Source organism: Elephas maximus, chromosome 6 (genome assembly GCF_024166365.1).
Source record: "Elephas maximus indicus isolate mEleMax1 chromosome 6, mEleMax1 primary haplotype, whole genome shotgun sequence".
NCBI classification, from domain to species: Eukaryota; Metazoa; Chordata; class Mammalia; order Proboscidea; family Elephantidae; genus Elephas; species Elephas maximus.
The window spans coordinates 37,389,447-37,407,651 of record NC_064824.1 but is presented as its reverse complement, the minus strand read 5'-3'; the positions used below and the strand labels follow the sequence as shown (position 1 = coordinate 37,407,651).

The following is an 18,205-nucleotide window of genomic DNA, read 5'->3' as shown; positions in this document are numbered from 1 at the left end:
TTTAAACATCAACAAAATAAGGGCCACCCAAAAAATGTGATGTCAGGAATTGTCCTCTTTCTCGCAAACAGAAGAATCTTTACCATTTTCATACAATATCTGAAATTCCATTCTGAATCAATCCATTATTTCCTGTTAAAATGCAAACATATTACTCTGAGATATGCCAAAAAAGAAAAACAAAAAACCGAACACTTTGCCATAGAGTCAATTCCAATTCATAGTGACCCTAGAGGACAGAGTAGAGCTGCCCTACAGGGTTTCCAAGAAGTGGCTGGTGGATTTGAACTGCCGACCTTTTGGTTAGCACCGAAGCGCTTAACAACTACACTGCCAGGGCTCCTAGTTCATCAAGTTCCAATCACCTAGTTTATCAAGTTCCCTAGCAAAAAGCAAGGCTTTAAGGCATTAAACACACACAAACACACAGGCATATTTTAACTGAGATACAGGGAGAGGGATGGGAATTTCTGGACGTTGTGACAGTGTGTGGGGTGATTTCAGCAATTCAGGAACATGAAAAGAATAGATGCATGGGGAGGAATAAATGGGCATTTAAAATATCTTTTAAAAAGCACTGATTTTTTACATCATTCAAGCTGTGAGGTGCCTTCATTAACACTGATTTTAATTAATGTCAATGCTGCAATGCCAACTACTCATAAAACTGATTTTATTTATGTTCTGACCCATTTTCCCTTATCATGGAAGGGCGGAAAGCAAGACAGTTCATAAATGTCTTATTAATAAGGCTAAAATTAATGACAGCAATACTTTGGCTCTATCCATACAATGTTCTGTGATTCACCAATTTTGTCTGTATTCTAAAAGTTTACAGTTTCATTGCAGGTGAATGCTATGACTTAAACTATATATGTTGGATCAGCAGCTGACAGTCAATTAAACTGATAAAAATCACTTGTAATTACTGTTTGGATCCTATGTATATTCACTACCTACAAAGTTACAAATCAATGATTTTTAAACAATTGCATGCTTGAAGGGAAGGGAAGTAAGAGGTTCTTTTTTTTTTTAACAACCCTCATTTTCCACCTATACAGCTCTCCTTCACTTCTTTTCTTTCCCTCATTTCAATTCTTGTTACATTAAGATGTCTGTACAGCCCACAGTGTATTTTGATTAACCAGAAGGGAAATCTGTGGTAGCACACTTACTATGTTTTGTTGTTGTTTAATTTCAAGAAAATGTAAGCTATAATAAGTAACCAATGAAACAGCGTGTGTGAAAGTTGACTCTAAAATATGCATTCTGTAGTTACTAAAAATAACCATGTATTATGTATTAATCACTGTGTTTGAATAAAAGTAAACAGATCAATTCACTTCAAAAAAAAATCACTTGATATAAAGTTGGGAGAAAACGCACGTACATACATGTAAACTAAAAACCAAACCCAGTGCCATCGAGTCGATTCCGACTCATAGCGACCCTACAGGACAGAGCAGAACTGCCCATTAGAGTTTCCAAGGAGCGCCTGGCAGATTTGAACTGCCGACACTTTGGCTAGCAGCTGTGGCACTTAACCACTACGCCACCACATAGGAATATGAGGCTATTTTTTTTTTTATTATAACAAACAAACAATATTTTGAGATGTGATTCAGAAGTCGTCAAAGAGTCTTAACTAATCATCCATTTATTCATATTATAATAGTACAGCACAGTAGTGACTTTGATCATAGCCATGTTCATTGAAATACAGCACAAGCTTCCTTTGGTGACTAGACACGCTTTTCATGTACTAAGCACAGAAATACAGCTGTGTCTGTTAGATGCAAGGACTTTTTTTCACTATAACTCTTCAAGAACGAGGGCTAAAGAGAAAGGACTTTTAAACCCTGGAAGGAGTTATCAAAGCTATAAAATCTCCTTCCCCAGGGCATTTAAAAATAGGCCAGACGTCAGAGATAGCTTGGGGCTAGTGCAGCTGGACAAACTCAAATTGTCACAAATTGTTGGAAATCATAGAATCTTCAATTTAATAAAGAGAAAATTACCACAGGATTAAATACGCAAAAGCTACACATTCTAAGGTAACCTATCAACAAATATTCAAATATTCCTTGGCATTGTTTTAAAAATTAAAACTTGGCTTTTCTAAGAGTTAAGCTGAAATAATTTTTCAAAATACAATCAAATATTAATTTTCTAAATCAATAGATAATCAGATGGAATTCAAAACTGTGCATGATTTTCAAAAATTACTTTGAATCTTGAATACATCTTATGCTTTTTTGGATGATAGCTTTACACACCAAATTATTTTTTATAGAATTATCTGTCAACTAGTAATAAATATGCTTTTATTCCTACATTATGCTACCCAATATTGTATAGTGGGGGGATTAAAAAAAATTAAAAGCCTTGTGCCTCAAGAAATCTATGCAAAACTTTATGTCTTATATAGTTCATAAACTATACAGATATGTGTTATGGTAAAAAAAGATTTCATATGAACAATGTTCGAAATGATTTCATAGAGCAAATCGGGATTAATGAGGTCCTCAAAACGCTCTCATTTGTGTAGTGCTCCCCAATCACAATTCTGTTTGCTCGTTATGACAACTGTGTGAGAAAGGCATCATTATTGTCCCCATTTTGCAGCTGTGAAAGTAGTGTCTCAGTGAGGTTAAGTTTTTTACTCAAGTTCAGACAGCTAATAAATGGCAGATCAAAATTCAAGTCCAAGGGTTTGGTCTTGAAACCTTACACGCTTTCTACTATAACCATGCTGCTTTTCACAAAGGTAAACTTTCCTGGAGAAGCCTGGGTTTAAGCTTAGCTATGTAAGGATTTTATCGGGTGAAAATGAGAGGCTTACTTTCCAGATGACAGAAAGATCCAGAGTTCAGAATTTCATAAAGAAAGATCCAGAGGTCAGAGTAAGTTTTGTGTATTTTAGAGAAGGGAAAGATGACACTGAATGGAGCTGAGTATTGTTGTTGCTGTTATAAGTATTATTAAATACTAAGTTTCAGTTAGACAATGAAATCAGACAAGGGAATATGGGTTTGTTGTGACCACCAATGGAGAACTATTATAATTTTGGGTACAGCCATAGAATGAAAGTGTTGATTATTGAAAGCCGAGGTGATATTCTTATAAGGACTACCACATATTTTTTAAAATTTTGTAGTGCCTTTGTACTATTTTGAAATTCCTCAAGTACCAACTTGTCACTCCAGCCCTTCTCACAGTTCCCCACCCCCAGTCAATTCAGCAACCAAAGGGTTAATGCCAGGTACATATCTGAGCACTGTGACCATACTACTTGCTATGGACAGCTTATGATTTGTGGTTGTAAACTGCCTGGAGTGCCATGCCTGCCTAAAAGACTTCCTGAGATGAATCACTTCGTGTAACATGAATGTTTTCCCAGGAATTCATGCAGCCTCCATTATCATATGTCATTCCTTGTCAGACAGGTAGGAGATAGAATCAGGGATCAATTTGGCTCTTTTGTCCATTTATAGGGTGGACTAGAGAAAACTCACGGGAGACATACACTTTCACTGTGTAAGTGATCATTGAAAATCAAAGAAGGATTGTTCCCCAAAGCAACCATACACTAAATATATATATTCCCTGATGTCCAGGAGATTTTCAGGAGAGGTAGGCATTGCTATTTCTCAAACTTCCCCATCTCCATCCCCATTTTACAGAAAGAACAACAACAAAAAATGGTTTTAGCAGAACCTCCCAATCGGTACTTACAAGCACTAGTCAAATATGTTTGAGATATTTATCCCCTCAACTTTGAGTTTGATTCCCAAAGCCTGGGACAACCTCTACAAACAGACTTCGCTATTTACCTCAGTATACCTTACAGGTACTGTCACTGATGTGAAAATTTGAGAAGGACTGGTAAAAAAGTACAATCCATCCAGCTGTGATCCAGCTGTCTGTGGGTTACCCAGTGATGGTAGAAGTCAAGCTGTGGGTGCGTCACAGATGGGAAGACTGTAGTGCTAGTCTTATAAAGAAGCCAAGTAAACGTTTAGTTCCCCAAACTAATTTCTCTTTTTGTTTCTGCGTTATTGTCTCTAGAAATAATCTAATAGTTATATACACTGCCTTTGAGAAATCCAAACATTTTTCCTGTTTTCTTAAAATTTGTAAGTAGCTGAGCCTTTCTACTGGCCTCCAGATGTTCATTTCACTCCTACTATACGTTTATGGAAGGAGCCCTGGTGGCACAGTGGTTAAGCACTTGACTGCTAACCAAAAGTCTGCAGTTTGAACCTACCGCCCATCTACTCAGGAGGAAGATGTGGCAGTCTGCTTCTGTTAAGATTACAGTCTTGGAAACCCTATGGGGCAGTTCTACTCTGTCCTATAGGGTCGCTATGAGTCGGAATTAAGTTGACGGCAGTGGGTTTGGTGTTTGGTATCATGTTTATCGGATACCTGACAACCTTAAAAGTGAAAAATCATACTTTCTTTCGTGTTGACTCATGTATCATTTTTAAAACATCTGTTTTTTCACAAGAACTACTAAGTCATTTCTGATCTGTAATCAATGCCCATAGAAGCAGCAGTTAAAAAATCAAGCGACATATTGCATTGGGCAAATCTACCGCAAAAGACCTCTTTAAAGGGTTAAAAAAACAAAACTGTCACTTTGAGAACTGACGTGTACCTTACCCAAGCCATGGTATTTTCCATAAGCATGTGAAAGCCGGGAAATCAATAAGGAAGACCAAAGAAGAATTGAAGCCTTTGAATTATGGTGTTCGCGGAGAATACTGAATATACCGTGGACTGCCAGAAGAACAAACAAACCTGTCTTGGAAGAAGTACAACCAGAATGCTCCTTAGAAGCAAGCATGGGGAGACTTATCTCACATACTTTGGACGTGTTATCAGGAAGGACCAGTCCCTGGAGAAGGATATAATGCTTGGTAGAGGGTCAGGAAAAAGAGGAAAACCCTCAATGAAATGGATTGACATTGCGTTGCAACAATGGGCTCAAACATAGCAATGATTGTGAGGATGGCACAGAGCCAGGCAGTGTTTCATTCTGTTGCACAGAGGGTCACTATGAATCAGAGCTGACTTATCAGTACCTAGCTATAAAAACTAAAAACTACCAGAACTATGAAGTATTCTTTCTATAGGTTATTTTTACTGGAAGATCTAAATATAACCGGCCTAAACACTACTTGGACATTTATACATGGATACATGTATTTAAAATTTTAAGAACAAGCCAAAAACCAAATGTAACCCATTGCCGACGCGTCAATTCCAACTCATAGTGACCCTATAGGAGAGTGGAACTTCCCCATAGGATTTCCAAGGAGCAGCTGGTGGATTCCAACTGCGGATCTTTGGATTAGGAGCTGAGCTCTTAACCACTGCACCACCAGGGCTCCAAGGATCTGCTATTAGTTTTTTTTTTTTTTTTAATTAACTTTTATTAAGCTTCCAGTGAACATTTACAAATCCAATCAGTCTGTCACATGTAAGTTTACATACATCTTACTCCCTTCTCCCACTTGCTCTCCCCCTATTAAGTCAGCCCTTTCAGTCTCTCCTTTCGTGACAATTTTGCCAGCTTCCCTCTCTCTCTATCTTCCCATTCCCCCTCCAGTCAAGAGTTGCCAACACACTCTCCAGTGTCCACCTGGTTTAATTAGCTCACTCTTCATCAGCATCTCTCTCCCCCCCGCTGACCAGTCCCTTTCATGTCTGATGAGTTGTCTTCGGGGATGGTTCCTGTCCTGTGCCAACAGAAGGTCTGGGGAGCATTGCCGCCGGGATTTCTCTAGTTGCAGTCAGACCATTAAGTCTGGTCTTTTTATGAGAATTTGGGGTCTGCATCCCACTGATCTCCTGTTCCCTCAAGAGTTGTCTGTTGTGCTCCCTGACAGGGCAGACATCAATTGTGGCCGGGCACCAACTAGTTCTTCTGGTCTCAGGATGATGTAGGTCTCTGGTTCATGTGGCCCTTTCTGTCTCTTGGGCTCTTAGTTGTCGTGTGGCCTTGGTGTTCTTCATTTTCCTTTGCTCCAGGTGGGTTGAGAACAATTGATGCATCTTAGATGGCCGCTTGTTAGCACTGAAGACCCCAGACGCCACATTTCAAAGTGGGATGCAGAATGTTTTCATAATAGAATTATTTTGCCAATTGACTTAGAAGTCCCCTCAAACCATGTTCCCCAGGCCCCAGCCCCTGCTCCGCTGGCCTTTGAAGCATTCATTTTATCCTGGAAACTTCTTTGCTTTTGGTCCAGTCCAATTGAGCTGACCTTCCATGTATTGAGTGTTGTCTTTCCCTTCACCCAAGCAGTTCTTATCTACTGATTAATCAATAAAAAACCCTCTCCCTCCCTCCCTCCCTCCCTCCCCCGTTCTTAACCACAAAATATGCGTTCTTCTCAGTTTTTACTATTTCTCAAGATCTTATAATAGTGGTCTTATACAATATTTGTCCTTTAGCCTCTGACTAATTTCGCTCAGCATAATGCCTTCCAGGCTCCTCCATGTTATGAAATGTTTCACAGATTCGTCACTGTTCTTTATCGATGCGTAGTATTCCATTGTGTGAATATACCACAATTTATTTACCCATTCATCCGTTGACGGACATCTTGGTTGCATCCAGCTTTTTGCTATTGTAAACAGAGCTGCAATAAACATGGGTGTGCATATATCTGTTTGTGTGAAGGCTCTCGTTTCTCTAGGGTATATTCCGAGGAGTGGGATTTCTGGGTTGTATGGTAGTTCTATTTCTAACTGTTTAAGATAACGCCAGATAGATTTCCAAAGTGGTTGTACCATTTTACATTCCCACCAGCAGTGTATGAGAGTTCCAATCTCTCCGCAGCCTCTCCAACATTTATTCTTTTGTGTTTTTTGGATTAATGCCAGCCTAGTTGGTGTGAGATGGAATCTCATCGTAGTTTTGATTTGCATTTCTCTAATGGCTAATGATCGGGAGCATTTTCTCATGTATCTGTTGGCTGCCTGAATATCTTCTTTAGTGAAATGTGTGTTCATATCCTTTGCCCACTTCTTGATTGGGTTGTGTGTCTTTTTGTGGTTGAGTTTTGACAGAATCATGTAGATTTTAGAGATCAGGTGCTGGTCGGAGATGTCATAGCTGAAAATTCTTTCCCAGTCTGTAGGTGGTCTTTTTACTCTTTTGGTGAAGTCTTTAGATGAGCATAGGTGTTTGATTTTTAGGAGCTCCCAGTTATCGGGTTTCTCTTCATCATTTTGGGGGATGTTTTGTATTCTGTTTATGCCTTGTATTAGGGCTTCTAGGGTTGTCCCTATTTTTTCTTCCATGATCTTTATTGTTTTAGTCTTTATGTTTAGGTCTTTGATCCACTTGGAGTTAGTTTTTGTGCATGGTGTGAGTTATGGGTCCTGTTTTCATTTTTTTGCAAATGGATATCCAGTTATGCCAGCACCATTTGTTAAAAAGACTATCTTTTTCCCAATTGACTGACACTGGTCCTTTGTCAAATATCAGCTGCTCATACGTGGATGGATTTATATCTGGGTTCTCAATTCTGTTCCATTGGTCTATGTGCCTGTTGTACCAGTACCAGGCTGTTTTGACTACTGTGGCTGTATAATAGGTTCTGAAATCAGGTAGAGTGAGGCCTCCCACTTTCTTCTTCTTTTTCAGTAATGCTTTGCTTATCCGGGGCTTCCTTCCCTTCCATATGAAATTGGTGATTTGTTTCTCTATCCCCTTAAAATATGACATTGGAATTTGGATCGGAAGTGCGTTATATGTATAGATGGCTTTTGGTAGAATAGGCATTTTTACTATGTTAAGTCTTCCTATCCATGAGCAGGGTATGTTTTTCCACTTAAGTATGTCCTTTTGAATTTCTTGTAGTAGAGCTTTGTAGTTTTCTTTGTATAGGTATTTTACATCCTTGGTAAGATTTATTCCTAAGTATTTTATCTTCTTGGGGGCTACTGTGAATGGTATTGATTTGGTGATTTCCTCTTCGTCGTTCTTTTTGTTGATGTAGAGGAATGCAAGTGAATTTTGTATGTTTATTTTATAACCTGAGACTCTGCCAAACTCTTCTATTAGTTTCAGTAGTTTTCTGGAGGATTCCTTAGGGTTTTCTGTGTATAAGATCTTGTCATCTGCAAATAGTGATAGCTTTACTTCCTCCTTGCCAATCCGAATACCCTTTATTTCTTTGTCTAGCCTAATTGCCCTGGCTAGGACTTCAAGTACGATGTTGAATAAGAGCGGTGATAAAGGGCATCCTTGTCTGGTTCCCGTTCTCAAGGGAAATGCTTTCAGGTTCTCTCCATTTAGAGTGATATTGGCTGTTGGCTTTGCATAGATGCCCTTTATTATGTTGAGGAATTTCCCTTCAATTCCTATTTTGGTAAGAGTTTTTATCATAAATGGGTGTTGAACTTTGTCAAATGCCTTTTCTGCATCTATTGATAAGATCATGTGGTTTTTATCTTTTGTTTTATTTATGTGATGGATTACATTAATGGTTTTTCTGATATTAAACCAGCCTTGCATACCTGGTATAAATCCCACTTGATCAGGGTGAATTATTTTTTTGATGTGTTGTTGGATTCTATCGGCTAGAATTTTGTTGAGGAGTTTTGCATCTATGTTCACGAGGGATATAGGTCTAAAATTTTCTTTTTTTGTAATGTCTTTACCTGGTTTTGGTATCAGGGAGATGGTAACTTCATAGAAGGAGTTGGGTAGTATTCCGTCATTTTCTATGCTTTGAAATACTTTCAGTAGTAGTGGTGTTAAGTCTTCTCTGAAAGTTTGGTAGAACTCTGCAGTGAAGCCGCCTGGGCCAGGGCTTTTTTTTGTTGGAAGTTTTTTGATTACCGTTTCAATCTCTTTTTTTGTTATGGGTCTATTTAGTTGTTCTACTTCTGAAGGTGTTAGTTTAGGTAGGTAGTGTTTTTCCAAGAATTTATCCATTTCTTCTAGGTTTTCAAATTTGTTAGAGTACAATTTTTCGTAGTAATCTGAAATGATTCTTTTAATTTCATTTAGCTCTGTTGTGATGTGGTCCTTCTCGTTTCTTATTCGAGTTATTTGTTTCCTTTCCTGTATTTCTTTAGTCAGTCTAGCCAATGGTTTATCAATTTTGTTAATTTTTTCAAAGAACCAGCTTTTGGCTTTGTTAATTCTTTCAATTGTTTTTCTGTTCTCTAATTCATTTAGTTCAGCTCTAATTTTTATTATTTGTTTTCTTCTGGTGCCTGATGGGTTCTTTTGTTGCTCACTTTCTATTTGTTCAAGTTGTCGGGACAGTTCTCTGCTTTTGGCGCTTTCTTCTTTTTGTATGTGTGCATTTATCGATATAAATTGGCCTCTGAGCACTGCTTTTGCTGTGTCCCAGAGGTTTTGATAGGAAGTATTTTCATTCTCGTTGCGTTCTATGAATTTCCTTATTCCCTCCTTGATGTCTTCTATAACCCAGTCTTTTTTCAGGAGGGTATTGTTCATTTTCCAAGTATTTGATTTCTTTTCCCTAGTTTTTCTGTTATTGATTTCTAGTTTCATTGCCTTGTGGTCTGAGAAGATGCTTTGTAATATTTTGATGTTTTGGACTCTGCAAAGGTTTGTTTTATGACCTTATATGTGATCTATTCTAGAGAATGTTCCATGTGTGCTAGAAAAAAAAATATGTTTGGAGCAGTTGGGTGGAGAGTTCTGTAGAAGTCAATGAGGTCAAGTTGGTTGATTGTTGTAAGTAGGTCTTCCGTGTCTCTATTGAGCTTCTTACTGTATGTTCTGTCCTTCTGCGAAAGTGGTGTGTTGAAGTCTCCTACTATAATTGTAGAGGTTTCTATCTCACTTTTCAATTCTGTTAAAATTTGAATTATGTATCTTGCAGCCCTGTCATTGGGTGCATAAATATTTAATATGGTTATGTCTTCCTGATCAATTGTCCCTTTTATCATTATATAGTGTCCTTCTTTATCCTTTGTGGTGGATTTAAGTCTAAAGTCTATTTTGTCAGAAATTAATATTGCTACTCCTCTTCTTTTTTGCTTATTGTTTGCTTGATATACTTTTTTCCATCCTTTGAGTTTTAGTTTGTTTGTGTCTCTAAGTCTAAGGTGTGTCTCTTGTAGGCAGCATATAGATGGATCGTGTTTCTTTATCCATTCCGTGACTCTCTGTCTCTTTGTTGGTGCATTTAGTCCATTTACATTCAGCACAATTATAGATAAATAAGTTTTTAGTGCTGTCATTTTGATGCCTTTTCATGTGTGTTGTTGGCCATTTGATTTTTCCACATGCTTTTTTGTGCTGAGACGTTTGTCTTAGTAAATTGTGAGATCCTCATTTTCATAGTGTTTGACTTTGTTAGTTGAGTCATTAACGTTTTTCTTGGCTTTTATCTTGAGTTACGGAATTGATATTCCTTTTTGTGGTTACCTTATTATTTACCCCTATTTTTCTAAGTAAAAACCTAACTTGTATCCTTCTATATCGCCTTGTATCACTCTCCATCTGGCAGTTCAATGCCTCCTGTTTTTAGTCCCTCTTTTTGATTATTGTGATCTTTTACCTATTGACTTCCATGATTCCCTGTTATGTGTATTATTTTATTTATTTTTTTATTTTTTAAAATTAATCTTAATTTGTTTTTTTTTGTGCTTTCCCTATTTGAGTTGCGTTGATATCAGGACGTTCTGTTTTGTGACCTTGTATTGTGCTGGTACCTGATATTATTGGTTATCTGACCAAACAATCTCCTTTAGCATTTCTTGTAGCTTTGGTTTGGTTTTTGCAAATTCTCTAAACTTGTGTTTATCTGTAAATATGTTAATTTCGCCGTCATATTTCAGAGAGAGTTTTGCTGGGTATATGATTCTTGGCTGGCAGTTTTTCTCCTTCAGTGCACTGTATATGTCGTCCCATTCCCTTCTTGCCTGCATGGTTTCTGCTGAGTAGTCTGAACTTATTCTTATTGATTCTCCCTTGAAGGAAACCTTTCTTTTCTCCCTGGCTGCTTTTAAAATTTTCTGTTTATTTTTGGTTTTGGCAAATTTGATGATAATATGTCTTGGTGTGTTTCTTTTTGGATCAGTCTTAAATGGGGTTCGATGAGCATCCTGGATAGATATCCTTTCGTCTTTCATGATGTCAGGGAAGTTTTGTGTCAGGAGTTCTTCAACTATTTTCTCTGTGTTTTCTGTCCCCCCTCCCTGTTCTGGGACTCCAATCACTCACAAGTTATCCTTCTTGATAGAGTCCCACATGATTCTTAGGGTTTCTTCATTTTTTAAAATTCTTTTATCTGATTTTTTTTTTCAGCTATGTTGGTGTTGATTCCCTGGTCCTCCAGATGTCCCAGTCTGCATTCTAATTGCTCGAGTCTGCTCCTCTGACTTCCTATTGCGTTGTCTAATTCTGTAATTTTATTGTTAATCTTTTGGATTTCTACATGCTGTCTCTCTATGGATTCTTGCAACTTATTAATTTTTCCACTATGTTCTTGAATAATCTTTTTGAGTTCTTCAACAGTTTTATCAGTGTGTTCCTTGGCTTTTTCTGCAGTTTGCCTTATTTCATTTGTGATGTCTTTAAGCATTCTGTAAATTAGTTTTTTATATTCTGTATCTGATAATTCCAGGATTGTATCTTCATTTGGGAAAGATTTTTATTCTTTTGTTTGGGGGGTTGGAGAAGCTGTCATGGTCTGCTTCTTTATGTGGTTTGATATGGACTGCTGTCTCCGGGCCATCACTGGGAAACTAGTTTTTCCAGAAAATCCGCTGACTGGTACGCTGGCTCCAGGCTCTGAAAACAATCGCTGTCTCCTCGTATTTGTTCGTTCTCCATCTCTAAATCTGTGTTTGTTGTTCAGAGTTCGTAGATTGTTATGTATGTGATCGATTCACTTGTTTTTCCGAGTCTTTGTTGCAAGAGGGATCCGCGGTAGCGTCACCTAGTCCGCCATCTTGGCCCCGCCTCTGCTATTAGTTTTTAAAAACACTACTTGATGACTGTAGTCTTCGAAGTTTACAGGTTTTCAAAATTAATTTATGTCTTTCAATTTTATTTTTTAAATTAATTTATGTTAATCTTATAAATGAAAGATTAAACAGCTAAGGAATCTCAGTGAAAAGTATTTCACTTGTTTTTCTCCCTGTAATTTGAATTTAAATGTATGTATTTGTACTTTAATATATATATATGGAAATAAGTATTATTTTTAGAAATATTTATACTCAAGTTAGACAGACACATTACAGTAAAATAAGTTGTGCAGTTGCGGTGACAGGTGTGTGACAAAATGAAGAGCCTTGTATAGCAGTAATTGTATAAATATACTGAAAAACTACAGAGAAACCTGTTAGTGGCAACACTTCGGCTAGTGAAGCTGCATCATAAAAACATGTTTATATTCCCCAAACACAAAAGTTGGAGAGAAAGATGCTTTAGCATCCAACAAAAATCACATATACCAATACCTATAATTTATATTTTATAAGGCCTTTTGAAAATCATACCTTGCTTTTGGCAACTGCTGTTTTTTTGTTTGTGTAATAATTTTGATTTTTTTCTTTGTTTTCAAATTATATCACATCATTATTTTTACAGTTTTTATAATTTTGCATATCCTAGAATATGTTAGATGGACTTTTTCATTATTATTATCGTTTTGCCTCAACTAAATTAAAGCAAAGCTTATAACATTTTTGAGCTTCCCCCTGCCCCTTTTGAGACTTGCAGCAGAAAATAATGAGATACAAGTGTTCTCCAAAGGACAACATGCCTTCTTGCAACAGAATCTTTACTTACCTATGATAACAGCAAATATGCCTTTAACGTTTGCCAGGCAGTATTCTAAGAGCTTTTGATATAGTACTCAAAACAGTCCTGTAAATTTAGGGAAACTGAAGCACAGAGACACTTCATAATTTGCCCAAATCACTCAGTTAATAAGCAACGGAGTTAGAATTTGGATCCAAAAATCTGGCTTCGCAGTAGAGACCAGTCCCTTGAGAAGGACATCATGTTTGGTAAAGTAGAGGGTCAGCGAAAAAGAGAAAAACCCTCAAAGAGATGGATTGACGCAGTAGCTGCATCAGTGAGCTCACACATAGCAACAATAATGAGGATGGTGCAGGACCAGGCAGTGTTTCACACATAGGGTTGATATGAGCTGGAACCAACTGGACAGCACCTAATAACAACAATTATCTGGCTCCAGAGTCTGATATAAATAAATGCTACCCTGTTTTAATTTATGTGGTTAATATATGTTGAATTCCTGCTCCTAGCTTGCTTCTTGCAGTGCTCAAAGCTTAGTGTTCAGTACTCCTAGACATTCACAACAACCCTACATGATAGACTCAATGATATTCCAGTTTTATACATTAAAAAAAAAAAAAAAACATAGTTTATTAAATAAATTAATTCCTCAGATCAATTGACAGAGCTCTGATTAAAACCTTAGTGTGTTTGAAACTAGATTCTGGGCCTTTGCAATAATCAGTGTCAGATTAATACATGATTGTCATCAAAGTGTTATTACTGTGTTTTGGATTTGGGAGAGCTGTGTAAAAATGAAAATCATATGGAAAGGGTCTGTAGAAAGTGCAGATAAGATTTGGGAATTAGCCAACTGAAATTTAAGTAGTACAGAAAACTGTTCTATTTGGATGTCTGATAAAGATTTAGGATTGTTGAATTTGGAGGAAAGCTTCTATGTTCTGAGTTAAGTTTATCTTTACAATCATGATTATACAAAGTGCAGTTACCAGTGAGAACTCAGTGAGCATGCCTGGTTCATCATCACCTCCTTGCTCTTTAGCAAATTCTACTGCATTACAGCTGCTTAGAAATTTTGTTTTTTAAATAAAAAATATAATTAGCTGTTCTTCATATTCTCAAATAACAGGTCAAGAGTAAATAACTTTTAGGTTGACACAACTTCATTTACTCATGTTATTGGATATAATTTTTACAAGAGTTCTGCCAAGAAGTTGCCAGCTACCCTGTGGTATTATTTCCTTTAGTTTTGTAAACTAATGCTATTAATTACTCATGCTTAACAGTTTTAGCATTAAAAAAGCAAAGCCAACATGTACCATACTGTTCCTTTTTATATTTATTTTAGGTCCAGAAGAAATAGAATTCAAGTGCCCCTTGAATCACGTTGCTTGCCTTGGTATGAACAAATGTGTGCATTTGTCTCAACTGTGCAACGGCATCTTGGACTGCTCAGATGGGTATGATGAAGGAGTACATTGCCGGGGTGAGTCCGTTTGCTGAACAAAGCAACTGAAATGTTAAATTTTGCATAGTTTTTAATAAAAGATCAAAGAGAACCTATAACCTGCCTTTTCTTTCAACTATAAGCTATCAATTATTGAGAAAGCATGAATTTTATTGGCCGGGACACTCAATATGAATTTTAAAGCTGCAACTATTGTGTTTTATTTGAAAACACAGGAGAAGAAACACATTGAGACTTTGAAGCTGGGCTCGTAAACAATTGTATATTTCATATAAAAGAATACTTTGGAGCAAAGGACAAATGAGAACTCTTTGTTACAGTAGATTAATAGCATACAGTTTTACAAACTTGGTTCTTCTGAACTTTTGCTTTAAACAAGGTTTTGGAGTAAAACCTCTGTAATCAAACATTTTAGCGGGATGTATTTGGGTTTGGGTATTCATGGGAAATTTATTTTTTAATATAATTTCCATTAAGTTGTACTGTTAGCATTCTTCTAATTTTCTTTCTTTTTAAACACCCACATCTAAATTTTACAGTGGTCAAGTGTTTATATGTATCTTAATGACATGAGGGAGAGAAATTTTAAATCTTAAAATTAATAAAAAGTTAATTATAACTGGCACATTTTCATAAAATTACATTTGGGGGGAAATTTGAGACTGAGAAATGTAAGATCAGAGGAAAAATTCCAGGACCAAAATAAGCACCTGGGTCTGGATACAGAAAAAAGGTTATCAGTCACGCAAATCAGGCTGCAAGATGGCACCAGGAAAGAAACATTTGCGCCTGAGGTCCCTACCTCCAATTCTCACAGACTTAGTGTAACACAAAGAAAATTGTAGCTGAGATGTTAAGTAGTAACTGGAGGTGTCAGTAAGACAATATGGAACAGAGGGAACTGTAGAAAATTGGAGATGTGTATCTGGTCTCTGGAGAAACTCAAACAAGTTGATTGTTTCCACGTGGAAAAAAGCCCCAGGATCACTGGAAGCTCCTGTTTGTCAGGTGGAGCTCCCAATCTGGGTTTGAATGTTCAGACTCATTTTGTTTAATGTCAGTTACTACATTAAAAAAAAAATATATATATATACACACACATATGTACGTGTATATATTTATATTATGTTCAATAATGTATAGGCCAAACAAACCTATCTGAGGCCTGACCAGGCTTGCTGACTACCAGTTTCCCACCTCTTGACTAAAGAAAACTGAACTCAAGACCAAAGACAGAGAGACAAGTTTGAAAAAGTGTAAATCCCACAAAGATAACCTGAGGAAGTGAGGATGTTGAGAGACTTTATCTAAAATCACTGGGCCGGTAGGTATTTTCCCTCTTCTAAAAACAAAAAAAAAGAAACCAAACCCAGTACCGTCAAGTCGATTCTGACTCATAGTGACCCTATACGACAGAGTAGAACTGCCCCATAGAGTTTCCGAGGAGCGCCTGGTGAATTCAAACTGCCAACCTCTTGGTTAGCAACCATAGCACTTAACCACTACACCACCAGGGTTTCCCTCTCCTAAAGGCATGTCTAATTACTTTGACTCTGTGGGCAGATTCAGACAGGTTCTTTCTTTGTCCAAGTTTCCTTTCTTAGCCATGAATATTGACAGATACACCTAAAGGAGTCAGTAGAGTCTTAGTTTCACTTATAAATATGTACGATAATAGTGACTTGTTATTTTTATTTAGGAGGCTTTGTAATGTACCTTCTTTTTTATAATAATGGTATATTTATGGTATATTTAATTTTTAGTATTTGCTATATTTTTATAACAATATATTTAAAAAAGAGTGATATTAATTGAAGTAAAGTACTGAATTACAATGTGATAGAAGTTAAATTGTTTTCTTTTCAGAAATTATATTTCCTGAAGACTAGTTCAATCTATTTCAATTATTATTTAGGGTTCTTGTTCTATTAAAAAATAACTTTTCAGATAGATATGAGCGAATAAGCTTCTAAGAGTGTAATAGCTGTATTATCAAATGCTTCCTCAGTGGTGATTACACAAATTTTTATATCTTACACACATTTCAGCACTGTGGATCATACAAAAATATATCCTAGAGTTTTCTAATAAAATTTAGAGTTTGTGGTCTAATCAATGAAGGGCTATATCATAGTTAAAGCAGAGGATTCAAATTAAAACATTTTGAACAAAAACAAAATGGTGTTAAATTTTATCTTGGTGATTGAAAATAGCAGCATATGCTTTAAATTGGGATAGATTTATTTACGCTAACTCTTTTCTCCTGTTCTAATTCAGCTTTCTGTTTCAAGTGTCATTCCTTTATCATGAGTGACAACTTTTTTCTTTCTTAACTTACCTATAGCAGGTTGATTGTACCATCTTCTCCCTTAAAAAATGTCTATGTTTTGTCAAAGTGTTTTAAAAGATCTAAGTACCTACTCATTATGCCCTTGGGTAAACATAGAAATAACAAGAAGTATGTTTAGATCTCTTGTTATTTATTTATACCATACAGGGTTTTACGCCTAATTCTGTGGGCTTGTACACTAGGTAGAATGACGGTATCAAAGTGACTGAAAGAACGTAGTCATTCCAGAGTCCGTGGTTAAGTAAAGTGTATCTGCACTGAGAAAGAAAACTCAGAAATGTCATTATGCATGCTTGGTTATGAGCTGGAATCGACTCGACGGCAGTGGGTTTGGTTTGTTTTGGTTAGGTCTTGTAGAATGCCCCTGAGAACACAGTCAAAGCACAAATGTTTTGGTTGATGTCAGATTTATTTACCACATGTCTGTGCTTGTTTTTAATGACACGAGATGATTGACTGTAGGCAATGCTGTATCACTGGAACTCCCTCTACTTTTCAGTCTTCAACATTGTGCCTAATTGTGTGTGGTCACACCCACCGAAAAAGTGTTTTCTGATGAGTTAATTAGGCACCATCCCTCTCAAGTGTCTAATGAACTTTCTCATCCACTATAGACATACGACAAAGAAAGAGGCCAGATTAGTTCAAACGTTACATTGCTGTTTGGAAACGCTTTCCTGTCGTAGAACAATTCAGTCTGAACCACCTCTGTTTGAATCACTTCCATTCTGCTGCATTCTAAGCACACACTCTAATTTAAATAATTATATATTTAGCCTAAAAGGTGATTCAAAGACGGATTTTTTTTTTTTTTCCTAATAAAGGATCCAAAGTACATTTGGTGGTATATTTGCACCTTTACGAACATTAATGAGAAGAAAAGTTTAACATTTTAGACGTGATGTTCTGGCCTTAAGAAATGTGTTTGTATCAACTGAATTGTTTTCTGAACGTTTCCTAGAAAAATCAATTTCTTTTTGGTGAAGGTAATGAAAAGGTATCTATTATTAATGATTTTCTCTAACAGTGATATTTTAATCTCCATAATTTAGTTCCATTCGAAGAAAGAAAAATGGATTTTTTTATATGAGTATACTTATATACAGGACTGTGCTTATATAAATTTATAATAAAAATGATCAAAATGACCACATTATGTTTAGTATTTCATATTGGTGGTCACAACACCATATCTAAATTGCATGAGCAATGGAAATATGTTCTATAAAGTACAAGGTCTCTCAAACCAGGATATTCCTACAGAAATCCTCACAGCCATACCAAGAATGGTAGAAGAAGCAAACACGTTTAGCTAGTAAAGACCAGATTGACTCAGATCTATCAAAAGACTATTTTAAAGTGTAACATTTTTAAGACAGCTGATTGTGTTAAAATTTAAAAGGAAGATAAACAAGGGAAGCCCTTTTTAAAATTCAACCCAAGTTGAATTTTTGCAGTGCAAAATGCTAATACATTAAAATGTGCAAGGAATGGCAGTCACAGCAGCATTATCTGTTCTTACTCTGTTATAAGTATACAAGAACTCTTTGAGTCACTGCAGAAAGGGACTATATCTTCCGTGCCACTAGAAAAAGTAATTATGTAATCTATGTGA

At 36.5% G+C, this 18,205-nt stretch overlaps 1 protein-coding gene across 1 annotated transcript in view; it reads left to right on the top strand.

Annotated features, from left to right (window-relative positions):
• Positions 1–18,205, top strand: part of LRP1B (LDL receptor related protein 1B) — a 1,748,032-nt gene that overhangs the window by 376,234 nt on the left and 1,353,593 nt on the right. The window contains exon 3 of the mRNA XM_049888441.1: positions 14,121–14,258. Within this exon, the coding sequence (XP_049744398.1) occupies positions 14,121–14,258 (138 nt within the window). The remainder of the gene's footprint in view (positions 1–14,120; positions 14,259–18,205) is intronic.